We start from the raw sequence: 13,449 nt of genomic DNA, 5'->3' as shown, positions 1-13,449 counted from the left end.
GGTAGGAATGATCATCAAAATAAAATAAGAGAAATCAGAGCTCGAACAGAAAGGTTCAGGTGTTCGTTTTTCCCGCTCGCTGTTCGGGAGTGGAATAGTAGAGAGATAGTATGATTGTGGTTCGATGAACCCTCTGCCAAGCACTTAAATGTGAATTGCAGAGTAGTCATGTAGATGTAGATGTAGATTGGTTCCAATTGACAATATGCCAAAATAAATTAAAACAGTAAAATGCCGTCAGCATGCTATTCCGCTGAATTTCGAAAGCACCATAAATTTCTTCTCAGGTCTGTGCATTTATATAAATATTTAAACATAATAGAACCCTCACTTTAGTGACATTTTCATTTTGATTGAGAATAAATAAATCCTAGACAAAATCTTGGACAAAAGTTGCTTTTCACAGTCATCATTACTATTATAAATAGTCGGCACATACCTTCTACTAAAATTTTGAAAAATATTGTTGTTTTCAGTGTGGCATATAGTCTCATACTGGGTCTTATTTTCCAGGTGAAAACACGGAGGTTCTTCGGGAATCAATCCAGGCTATTCTGGACACATTCCGGTTCCCAGTGGAGACGTTACCTCTCATCTACGTTGTTCTCAAGGACGCCAAGTCCGACGTCAAAGAAGCGTACAACCGCATTCTGGAAGGTTGGTTACTATCATCATTATTAAATCTTTGTCGACTATTATACACGAATAAGTTTTTAACCTGTCTCGTGAAATTTATTCCGAATCTAATCATTTTTATTTTTATTTTCACCTCATAGGCCCGTCGAACGCTAGCGTCTTGGAAGTGTGGACGTTGTTTGTTATTATCTGTCGCGGGAAAATATGTTTTGGTTTTTATGAAAACGTTCGGGATACTATAACGTCAGTCTTAATCAGGGGCAAAGGATGAGATGGATTTTACTGATAGCAGATGTAACTGATTCATGTAGACTATTGACATTGCTTATTTGTCTCCAAGAGAAAAAGAGGGAAACGATAAAGCGAATTAGGACTCGTGCAAGTGTGCGTACGGTCTCAGTAAGCGCCAGCAGAAAATATGTTTGCAATTACAGGACCGGCATGTATAGGAAACAGCAAGAGATATGGCAGCAGTTTTGTTGTGTAGTGAGCCCCTCTGGTTGAGTTAGGTTTTGTGTAGTTGGTGTTACTCACTCAAAGGTAACTTAAAAGGAAGTCGGTAAATAGAATGACCATGTTGTGTCAGAGGAACCATCAAATATCAGAAAAGTTTTAGACTTTGAGTAAATGCAAATGGTGAGAATTTTCTGTTGTAAACATTTTAACGAATATCACTTTCTTACTCAGGTACCACAGCGCTAGGAGAGAGAAAACTACGTTGTTTTCCTTAATTTAGAAATCGAATTATGGATTTTTTTTGTAAATAAGCAGTACATATACATATTTACGTGCTTGAATGAGGAGCATAACTTACAGTAAGACAACGTCATAACGACAACTTTTCCATCCACGAGAATATCTATAAAGTAATAGTATTTGATTGAGTTGATTACGGAAATAATAGCTTGAAATTACAAAGCATGAATTCGCAGTCATGGAACGTAGGCAAAAATATGGCGCTAGAGAGAGAGAAAAAATGAATTTCACATTTTAAAGCTTAATAATACTATTTCGTCTTAAAAAATGTACTTTTCATCAGTTAAACAGCGTGAGCAGCATAGAAAAATTCATAGATAGTAATTACTGAAAAAAATTCAAATATACAAATGTGTATATTAAAATACATGTATGCAACTTGCAGAACTCAAAACATCGAACAGTAAGAAGACAAAAAGAAAGGAAACAATATTACGAATTTCAAAAGGAGATTTTTCATGCCTCATTTGCTTCTAAATTTTCACCTGTATCCCAGAACGTATAATTGTTGTTACAGGCAAATACTGACACGCACAGAAGAGTGTTGTTGAATAAATTTTAGTTTACGTGTGAAAGTTTGTTGTTGACAGCAGGAAATAATTTTGAGAAGATTGTATTAGCGCAACGCCTATGCACTGTGAAAATAATATGACGTACGAGAGACAACCAACGAAGCAAGAAAACGTTTCATGGGAGTACTCCACTACAGGATGTGAGCATATAAAGGAACATGTAAGAAGAGAACATTGTGTGTGTACAAATGATTCAACACCGTTTTGTTATGAAATATGACAAACAGTATTTACAGAATAATGAAATGTTATACCTAATGTTCACGTGTATGGAAATGAAAGTGGTGCTGTTAGTGGACTAGATGCAGTGGATTTGACAATAACGAGAAAGAAAAAAATTCAGTAATTAGAGTGAGAGATACAGATTTCTTAGAATTGGCAAAAAATAAGCGCTAAAGGCTAATGAGCTGAAAGTCTTATACAGTGAACGTTATTAGGTTTACAAAGCTGATTTAATAAACTGTTTTATATTGACTATTTCCTAGTGTTCTTACATAACTATACACAAATATTTGTATTGTCTATACAAGGAGATCCACTGCGGGTGTCAGTTAGAATCTTTTTATACTGCCGAAGAGTGAAAAGTGTTTTTATACTGGCGAAGAGTGAAGAAAAATTTCGATGATTTAGTTTGAAAGTTATTGCTTCAGGTCATGAAGAGTTAGATGACTTTTTCTTGATAACAAATGTCGGCCAAATGACAGTGGCTTTAAGGAAGTGAATGAAGAAAAAGTTAACGTTTTAAGTGAGCGGTACTTTCGACAGATTTCTTAAAACAGCCAGAAAATAAGAGTTAAAGACATAATAAGCTGAAAAAAGTAAACATGAAACGTTTTCAGGTTAACAGAAGTGATTTAGTGAACTGTTTTAAAAGCAGTGTTTGCTATTTTTTCATTTTTTTCTATGATGCTACACTCATGGAAAGTATATATAAGAGGAGAGCTACGGTACATGGAAGGTGTGGATTTATAGACTAGAAAAGACGTAAGTTTTGTTGGACTGTGGTGAAAAAAAAAGCGACGATGTCAATGACAGTTATGTTTGAGATGTTTTGGAAGAAGAATAAAAAAAATAGCAAATTTTGCAAGATAATGAAAAAGGTAAAGATATTTTTGACAGTGGAAATACAAAAAATATTGAATGTCGAGTGGGAAAAAGGTCTTATACAGGGTGAGTCAAAAAGGACGTTACAACTTTGGAATGATATAGAGATTTATTGAGGTAAGTTAAAGAATCGGTAATGTGTCATTCTGAAGCAAACAACCTCATGTTTGATTCACATAATCCATCAGTCCCCCGGTCCGCCACCAGAAGCGCCAGTGTGGTACACACTTAAAACTGGTACTTTCACTGGTGCAGAGCGTACTCGCTGTGTATTTTGTTTTCATGATAAGTATTCTGCAAAAAAACTGTTCGGCTTAATTTCGCACTGAATACTCTAGAGAACCTCCAAGGAGAGATACATTTCACTCTTTTCACAAGTACTCTGTTGTGTTTACTTCCCTTAGCACATTGAAAGTGTGCGGCCATTTCTTCTTCATCGAGAAAACTGTCACTGGTATTGTGTACCCAGATATGCTTGAAAACTTCTTAATTCCACATATCGATGACGATGACCGCGTTAGAGAGGTTTACTACCAGCATGACGGTGCACCGTCTCATTTCTTCACGGAAGTAGTTCGAGGTTTCCTAGATAAACGATTCATAGATCGGTGGAATGGTCCTGAAGGGCCAGTCGCATGGTCACCTCGCTCCCCAGACTTGACGTAACTGGATTTCTTTCTCTGAGGTTTCATTATAGATCGAGTGTATGTTTATCCCCTACCAAACAATGCAGACGACCTGAAAGATCGAATCTACGCTGCCGTTGTGCAAGTCACGCCGGATTTACTGCAACGAATGGGGGAATAAACTGGGTACCGGTGGGATGTTTGCCGCATCAGAAATGGTAGACACATCCAACCAGAATGACTCTTGACAGTATTATGTGAAACTAGAGGTTGTTTGCTAAAAAATGACAATTCTATCGATTGTGTAAATTACTTCAATAAATTTCTACACTGATAAGCCAGAAAATTATGCCTACCGCCCACCGCGGCGCTGGTGGCGTTGCGGTCACGTGACGCGTAGCAAAAATATGTAAGAGAAACAGACCGGGCGAGGGAACACCCTAGCGAAGATGTGAGCTGAAACTGGAGAAACCCATTGAGATAAACGACTATGACAAAGGGCAGAGCCTGTGAACGAGTATCCCGAAAACGGAGAAGCTGGGCGAATGTTCACGTGCTACTGTCGTGAGCATCTACGAAAAGAGGTAGAAGGACAGTGTACCGCTAGGCGCTAAATGGTTGGACGTCCAAGACTCTTCATTGAACGTGGTGTTAGGAGATTTGTCTGCTCTGTGAAGTAGGACAGATGGTGATCTGTGGCATCTCTGCCGGAAGAGCACAATGCTGGGGAACGCACAAGTGTTTCGGAACACACCGTTCATTGTACATTGTAGAACATGAACCTCCGTCAATTACGACAGCAGTTGGCACGGGACCATCGGTATTTTACCTTAGATCAATGTAAACGTAGCGGCTCTTCGAGCGAATCATATTTTTGCCACGCTATGTCGATAGTCGTCTCCACAAATGCCGTCATCGAGGTGAACGGCGTCTCGAAACCTACAGCGCGCCATGGATGTATTATGGTCTCAGAGACATTCTCCTGCAATTGCACCGGACCTGCTACAAAAATCGAAGACACGCTGACAGCTGGGAAAAATCTGCATCACTTCTTGGTCGATGTCTTCCCCGCTGACGATGTGACCTTTCTGCACTATAATTGTCCATTCTCGGAGCCAGACTCGTGCTACAGTGCTATAGTGCGCCGCGCCGTAAAACGGAACAAGCACTATAGTGAACTCACGTTGATGTCTCGGCGACGAAATTCACCTGATGTAAGTAAAACCTGTGGAACCCATCTGGGTTGCTGTCGGAAGCAATCACCGCGTATGCAAATCAGCATCCCGTTACTTACACAAATTACATGATCTGTGCGTAGAAATCTACTGCCACAAACCTCCAATAAGCTACCTACAAACTATCCCTGACACTCAGAATCAGTGATGTACGGGGGCTATTCGGAAAGTAAGAAACGATAGGTCGCGAAATGAAAACCACAGTGAAAATCAAAACTGTTTTATTTGCAACGGTTAGCTACATCTTCCAGCTACTTCTCTACACAGTCGCCGCTCAGACTTAAACATCTGTACCAACTTTTCAATTCTCTCATTATAGAAGACAACTACCAGTGGTTTTCGACAATTTTCTACTCTGGACTGCAGCTCGTTGTCTGTGTCAAAATATTGCCTTCATAGCCAGTGGAACATTTGAGCAGAGATGAAGCTCAGGGATAACGAATTATGGGCTGTATTGTGGGTGACCAAACACTTCCCATCGAAAACGCTGCAGGAGCACCTTCATTGTCCCTGCAGAGTGCGGACGAGAATTGACGTGTAGATCGAACCGCATGACAGTTATGTTATGTGGATTGTATAGCTCCAGGCGAAATGTTTCTCCAGGCCCTCATACTTGGCGGAATACGCTAATTTCTAGCCATCTTTACGTTATCACTATGAGCTTAGAACTGAAAAGAGAGACATGATGCGATTGACGGGCGTACTATACACAGTGCCCAAAGCATCTGTGCAAAGCTTCATCAGATTTTCACTGTATTTTCCATTTCGCGACCGATCGATCCTTACTTTCCGAATAACCCTCGTATTTCGTTCGAAGGCGGACACACAAGCTATTAAGCAGGTGGTCATAATGTTGTGGTTCATCAGTGTGTTTTGCTCCAAAATTGTATAGTCCTTTTTTTTACTCACCCTGCAAAATACGCCAAACATGAAGAAGAGGAACCTGAGGCATTGTTTCAGCAGATGTGTACAGTGACAGAGAGTTGAACACTGGACGGATCGTGTTTATGGACCACCACAGTGCTGCGCTGAGAGGGGAGTAGCGTGCAGTCCGCGAAGCTGAGCAAACACGTGGACAGAGCAGGAGGACAGCCGCACTCGCCTTGTAAGTCCGGCTCAATCCCCAGTAGCAGCAGAAGCAGAAGCCGGAGCGTCCGACACACCGCGTCGCCCCGCAACAAAACAGGGACGCCGCGCGGCCACTGTGCGGCGATGCATAATGAAGGCGCGCGACCGCTGCCGCATCCGAAATATATGTGTTACGCGCCGCGCCGGCAAACGGAATGAGTGATGGCAGCCACATCTGGGGACCGCCGGCGCCTGAATAATTGCGGGCACCCGCGGGCCTCGCGCTGACTTGTTGCACGGCGCGGTGCGGCGCCGCGCCCAGATTGCAATTGCGCCGGGGGAGCCGCCGGCTGCGAAGCCCCGGTCACTGCCCGGCCGCCACCATACCGGCTCCGCAGAAGTGGAACGACGATCGCCCACGTGGCGAGACGTCGAGATGCAGAGGACAGAGAAGATGGAGCATGCTGGAGCTAGACGAAATGCCATCTCGTCTCCCAACAAGTTATTCAAACTTTGCTACTATGAAAGGTACGAGATTCAGAGTTTGTAGCAGGTCACACGGAATCCGATCCGATCAGAATATCTTCATATACAGAGTGAATCAGCTGCACCTACCGAGAGGTTTTATGCAACCCGCAACACCTTCAAAAAACCACGCGCGAGACTTTCGTATTCTCTCGCTCACTATTATTAGCGCAAAGAAAAAGGACTCCACAGATAACCGCAATTAAAATACGAGGGATATTTCATAAATAATGCACAGGTTGGCACTGCAGTGGACTGTTTGAATGGAACAACAATAAAAATTGCATCAAATATGGTTGGTAGCTTGAAGAAAAAGCATGTGTTTTTGATTTTTCACTATGTACTTTAACATAAAATTGGTGAGAGGTAGAACTGGACCCTGCGGGGGTCTCAGGTACTGTGACTGTTGTCAGACCAGAGATCGTACATCAAGGTTGAAACTTTACACAGAAAAAAATCCGAAAAATCTTCAAATATTTGTGAATTCCTAGGAGACCAAACTGCTGAGGTCATCGGTCCCTAGACTTACACACTACTTAAATTAACTTATGCTAAGAACAACACACACACCCACGCCCGAAGAAGGACTCTAACCTCCGGCGGGACGGGCCGCCCAATCTGTGACATGGCGTCTCAAACCGCGCGGCTCAAAAATCCGACAGATATACACAGTGCAGTAAGTGAAGTATGTGGTCAGTTTACAGTGGACCATAGTACCGTTGCACGTTCAGTTAATCGTTTTCGTGGTGGTCGTATGGGCATAGACGATAATCCAAGACCAGAAATCCAAAAAGGTCAGTAGATGAATGAAGTGTGAAGCTTGTGGCAGATACTCTTGAAGGTCGCAGTGCGACTTGTGAGGAGCTCTCTGAAGCCACGGGAATTTCCCCAACATCAGTATTCCGTGTTCTCACAAATTATTTGAAGAAGATAAAAATTTTCACGAGATATGTTTGACTGCTGATGTGAAGCGGAAACGCATGGGCGTTGCAACCTTGTTAGAACAACTATTCGACGGTGGAGGTCAGGGATTCTTATGTCGAATTGCTGCTATTGATGAAACGTGGTTTAGAGGCTTTGAACGAGAGTGGAAATCGTAGTCCTTTGAGTGAAGAGCTTCAGGTTTTTCACGTACAGGAAGACTTTCCATGTGCTCAGATAAAGCTAATTTTTGTTTTCTGATCGCCCAGTAATCATCACGACAGATAATGCCCCATGGGAAACAAGTATCACAGCAGTGTATTATCGTAACTGCATGCAAAATCTGCGCAGAAAAATGCATAACACCCGACCTCAGTTGTCGAGGCTGCGCCACTCGTTCTCCACGACAGTGCGCAACTTCACATCGGCAATGTTGTAGCCAAAAAACTGCGCGAATGTGGATGAGAAGTGTTGCCACACCCTCCCTACAGCCTGGAATTAGTCCACTAGCCTTCGACTTGTTCCTGAAGTTGAAAAAAGTAAGCGTGGACGTCGTTACCTTTGTCTGGAAGAGCTTTCTGCCACCGTTACCCGAGCCATTCGACACATTAACGGAAGTGGTGTCTTGGATGGCATAATAGAGCTTCTGAGACGTTAGGATTCAGTCGTAGAGAAGCAGAGGGGCTGTACTGAAGGAGTGTAAAGAGATATTGAAAGAAAAAAAAACGTTCAAGTAAAAAATATAGTGTGCATTATTTATGAAATGTCCCTCCTACACACTAATGTACTAGAGTTCTATAAAAACATAAATGAATTGCAGGACTGTAATTAAAATATTATAATTAAAATACTGTAATAAAGTCTACTTCATCAGCGTAACATGTCTGAAAATGAAGCACCAAATCAATGGCCCGAGTTTTTAGCATTATTTCCAGATTATGCCGTATCGTTAACACGTTTTCACTTTCCAGACATTGTAAGGCAGTAATGGAAACCAATGGCTGTCTTCTAAAACAGTTACTGTCCAGCACTTGCAGTGTTGGAGCAGCACATTCTTTACTATACTCGTGATGTAAAGTGAGACTATCGCTCACCCACGATCCTTCTCAGATTAAAGAAAATTTTATTGACGAAAAGCTCGTTCGTAAGGTCAATCCTGTACGTTTTCCTTGAATAATTAGAAAGTTACAGCCTCCAGTGAAAGGACCCGCTCGTTTTCTCTGTAGGACTATTAGGGCGCGTGTAGCGAGCGAGAGAATATGAAAATCTTGTGTGTGGTATTTAAAGGTGTTGCTGGTTGCATAAAACCCATAATTATAGGCAGCGGAGTCACGCTGTATACTGCTCCTCAGAATTGATGGTCTCTACGTGATTCTACATGACAGTCGTCGAGGATTTTACACCGGAAGTGAAACGTCAACAGCCCCTTACTTGAGGGTAACACGTGGCAAGATCTGAGACGCTAGAGGGTTAAAAGATAAAAGGAAGTGGAAAATAAAGACGGAGCGTCCTGAGGCTATACGAAACGTCATTTGGCTCTCAACAGACGATACAAATTCAACAACAATGAAATATGGGAGATTAAGAATTCTTGAGAGCTCACTCGATTTCCAAGCAGGGTAGAAGATCTTCATATGTTGCAATTTAGAATTTATCAGTTTGTTTTCTACGTGAGATTATATGACATTCGTGTGGTTTTTTTAAGATCTCTACTGCAGTCACTGCGACAATCTGGTTAAACTGCCTTGCCTAAAAGCTACCATCACTGTCCAAGTTAATTTCATATGGAGTTACTGTGATGTGGATAAATAAATCAGGGCGTACAAAACTGAACATCCTGTAGAAAATAACTACACGATACCAAGCATCTACGTCTAATACACTGCTGAGGACAGAAGATGCCTCGAAGTATGCAGTCTCATCATTTGAAAGTCTGTATCAAAACTGACACAAAAATTCCTGAAGTTATGTCTGTGTGAATTATCAAGGGAAATGACTTGGAATATAGCAATGAGAAAGAAAAAAGAGTTAGAACATAGAATACGCAGCCTCGACTGTTTTGTCGTTAGTAACACTGGTAGGAGGAAAACTTCAGTACACTTATATTTTTGTATGAATCGTCAAAAAGACTGTACCCAGAATCATTAAACAAGAATCAGAGAAAGCGGGCTTGAGTAAGATATAGTGCAGAAGCAAGGAAAGGAAACGACAACGCAAAGGAAAAGAAACCAAAATTGTAGTTTACTAAAATCACTAACGTACGATAACTGGAGTGCACAAGGGATGCAGGCAATAGAGTTAAACTTAAGAGATGGATTCAGTAATAAAAACGAAGAAACAGGAAAAGACTGTCGCTGTGTTAGGTAATGGAAATCGTGTGCAGGATAGCCACTCATCGACTAAAAAGTGTAATAGAAAAATTCAGTATTAATGAACTACGGAAACAGTGAAACATCCTTCGGCTATGGTTGCTGTTATGAAGAGGAAACAACGAATAAAGTGAACGGAATCAGTGTTGAAGTTGTAGCTGCACAGAATGAAAATTATTGTTGGCGGAAAATGTAGTTTAGTATTAACAAACAGGACAAATACTTCGAAGTTAACGAGGAAGGAGAGATCCACTAGGAGAGAAAGGGAAGAAATATCAGCAATTTCGATGTACAGTTTCATAGAATGCACGAAGGAAGAGAAGTGCTGAAAATATATTAACGTGAAAGAGCTAATATTTACTCTGTTTGGTATTACGGAAACAAGACTTCTGTTAATTAGTTGTTTGCAGGAGAACGCTATGTTACTTCCATAAGAAGAATGCAGAAAGTGCTGAAGCAGTCCTATTATATTATTGCAAAAAGATGAAAAGAAGAAGGATACTGGTGAAATAAGAGTGAGGAAATTTAAACTCGTGTATCATAAAATGTTTGTATGAAAGGAACGAAAAACTACACAAAATTTCTGATAGCGAGGAGTAATTAAACTAGAAACAGAAATAACCACAGAAAATAATATTGCTAGGAATAAAAGAAAAAGTAATATTTACAGAGGTGGAGATGTTGACTAAAGTTGGAGCAATGAAAATTAATAACAAATGAGTCAGTAAACTGATACCTTACCGCAATATGTATTTTTGTTGACACTATAAGTTCGGTAACTACAAGATAAGACAATCACCAACTTACAGCAGAATCTCTGTGACAGCTACAGGAAGTTAGGGAGAGAAGAAGCCTAGGCAAGGCACGAAACCACCAGCGAATGTACGATGTATCTTGATAATAAATTGCGCCACTGATTCTACCGACCTTTGCTGTGAAGTATTAGCGGTGCACAATATACTGAGTAAATATGGTGAACATATAAACAGTTCGTTTTCGTGTAAGTGGTGACTGAAGAGTTGCCATGAATACGGGAATAAAACTGAGAGCACGAACAAGATTTCTATCAATTCCACAGTTAAGGAATTAAGGATACCTTTAAGTGACGACGCTATTTTACTTGAAAATTTATTGAATACAGTAGTCACATACTTGAGGAACAGATAGTGAGTACATGAAGGATTCGTCGTCATGTATGTTTTCTGTGCGTCTGGCTGTACAATTCGTCCTGCCTCTCTAAAAGTTCCAGTGAAAAAGGGATGTATCCACAGAATACGAATGATTTACTGTGCAGTCAGCGAGATGGCGGTAGTCCGTGTACAAACTTCAGGTCAGCTTTCAAACTACACTCTGATATCGTTTGTTCAGATATTGCATAGCAAATGCCAACGACAGAACGACAGACGTGCTAAAAAGAATGGGAACATTCATAAGCAGTTAAATTAGGTTCTTGGAAATTGAAATTAAGATCTACTTTGGTAACAGTAATTAGTAACAGCGACAAAACTCGAGTAGAAAAAAATATCACACGTTGTTAAACAGTTAATAAAAATATGTTGTTCTAGTACGTTCAACACGAATACTTAATTTTGAGGAATCAAATGTGTTCATTTCTAAAGGAGTGGTTGAATTTCATCCATTATTTTAGATTTCGTAATATTCAGAAAAGTTATTTTATTTTATTATTTTTACGTTGTGATTTCTAACAGTGCGGTGCTAAATGACAATTACTAAGATAATCAATATCTATGAGATGAGGTATTGTATACTTTATATATAATCTCTGAATAATATTAAGTAAAAACGAGGTAACTGACAAAGTAATGTTATATAAAATAAGAGATCACTGCGGCGTTTCGAGAGGAGGTAAGTGGATTGCAGTCTACCAGTCACCGATTCAACTACAAAAGAGTTGTAGGTAAAAGTGTGATATAATGAGTTTAAACGGTGTACATCTTGTTTTGTGTATATAAACTTAGATGACAGCTGTTATACTAAAAGAAAGTATATGAAACGTTGACGCAACATGACAATGACGCTTACTATAAGAAGTCGAAAATGCAAGCACAGAGTTCAACGAATAGTCCAGAAGACTTACGCTTATAATACGCACTCAAGTTACCGAAATCGAAATAGCGGTGGACCAAAGTTGTGCTTGTGTGGTGCTGCGCAGATATTAGACAGTAATAAAAAACGTATGATGAGAATTTTCCAGTTGTGAAAAAGGAAAAGTATCATTCAATTCCAGTTGCTGGTAAAAGGTTGTAGCTATTGCAGTAAAAAACAAAAGGCATTCTGATGAAAACGTTACAGACACTTACGTGTACAAGAGTGGAAGAAGACGACACGGAACTGCTAAAAATCAGACAGAATAACTCGAAAACTACATGAAAAGTTAGTCTCTTGTGGAAGATTTACTCAAAGTTTATGTTGAATGTTTTATTACAGTAACGATAGTGCTGTTCTTTTCCATAATTAGTGAGTATGTCTGACAAATCATTTTTCTGTTAATTATTTTTACCAATAACATTATGAATGTAGCAGAACTTTTGTAGTTTCTCAACAAGCTCCAGTATACTACATTGGTGCTGCAATGAAGAGAATGAAAATAAAGGAACAAAAAACCATAGGCAATATTAAGTTAAAGTTTGAAGAATATTACGTCTGCTAAGGACAGTATTCTTTTGATACAATGCGTTTGAATTTTAAATACCGAAACTGAAGTGATCGTTGAAGTTCGGCTAGAAATAATTGTGAGATTTTTTGTGAAAGATTCGTCTGCAGTAAAACTACAGAATATAAAGAAACAGCATCATTGTATTCTGGATATAGACACTTTTTACTTTTTTATTTCAAGTAAAAATGCGCTGAGAAAGATTATTACGTCTTCCTTGATAACAAAGGTATTTTTGTATTTGCTCTTGGATCCTGCACTGAAAGTCTAAACTTCAGTGATAACATCAATTCTTCCATGTTTGCCAGTTCGGTGGATATGAAGTGGCAGTTCATGAATGCAATTATTTATCAACACGATTTACAGAGACATGCTTCAGAGGAAAATTTTAACTGAGTTGTTGTCATGAACTGAATTCATAGCTGACTGTAAAAAAGAATTTTGAAAAAATGTAATGAATTTTTTTGGCACTGTTCAGTACAATGATACAGATCAGCAATAAACAAGGTGGAAGAAATTACAATAAGTGGATGATGTTACAATATAATAACATGTTCTCTTACTGCAAAGATCTGCATGTCACTTCAGTGTCACAGTTCCGTATGTACAGCGTCGTAAGGAACAGGAGATGTTAGAGTGAAGAGTGAGCATGTGTCAACAGTATCAAAGAGCATGAAATCAAAACTTGTTGCTGTACGTAGTGAAACACCAATACGGCTGTTGCATGAGTATTCGCCTTTCGAAGCTCTTCGAGTGTGGAAGATGAAGTTTACATATCCTCTCATCTTGACGCAGCGATGTTTCTCAACACGCCACCTGGCCGTAAGCTTCGAGTGGTAAGTAATAAAATACTATCTGTTTTTAGCAATAATGTGTTGCTTCACGGTGGTTTCACCTTTCAAAGCAAGCGAAAGGTACTGGATAGTCCTTTTCCAGTGATTACAGTATTATACATCAAGTCAT

At 39.9% G+C, this 13,449-nt stretch overlaps 1 protein-coding gene across 4 annotated transcripts in view; it reads left to right on the top strand.

The window, feature by feature from the left end:
• Positions 1-13,449, top strand: part of LOC126349000 (doublesex and mab-3 related transcription factor 3-like) — a 739,204-nt gene that overhangs the window by 382,299 nt on the left and 343,456 nt on the right. For 2 of the 4 annotated variants that reach the window (XR_007565177.1, XR_007565178.1), the window contains 2 exons: positions 514-657; positions 777-13,322. Coding sequence is in view for 2 of the 4 variants with exons in the window: in XM_050002402.1 (XP_049858359.1) it covers positions 514-657 (144 nt within the window). In the remaining 2 variants the exon portion in view is untranslated. The remainder of the gene's footprint in view (positions 1-513; positions 658-776; positions 13,323-13,449) is intronic. The other 2 variants (XM_050002402.1, XM_050002401.1) reach the window with 1 other exon arrangement.

This window comes from Schistocerca gregaria, chromosome 1 (assembly GCF_023897955.1).
Source record: "Schistocerca gregaria isolate iqSchGreg1 chromosome 1, iqSchGreg1.2, whole genome shotgun sequence".
Lineage (NCBI taxonomy): Eukaryota > Metazoa > Arthropoda > Insecta > Orthoptera > Acrididae > Schistocerca > Schistocerca gregaria.
This window is presented reverse-complemented; position numbering and strand designations above follow the sequence as displayed.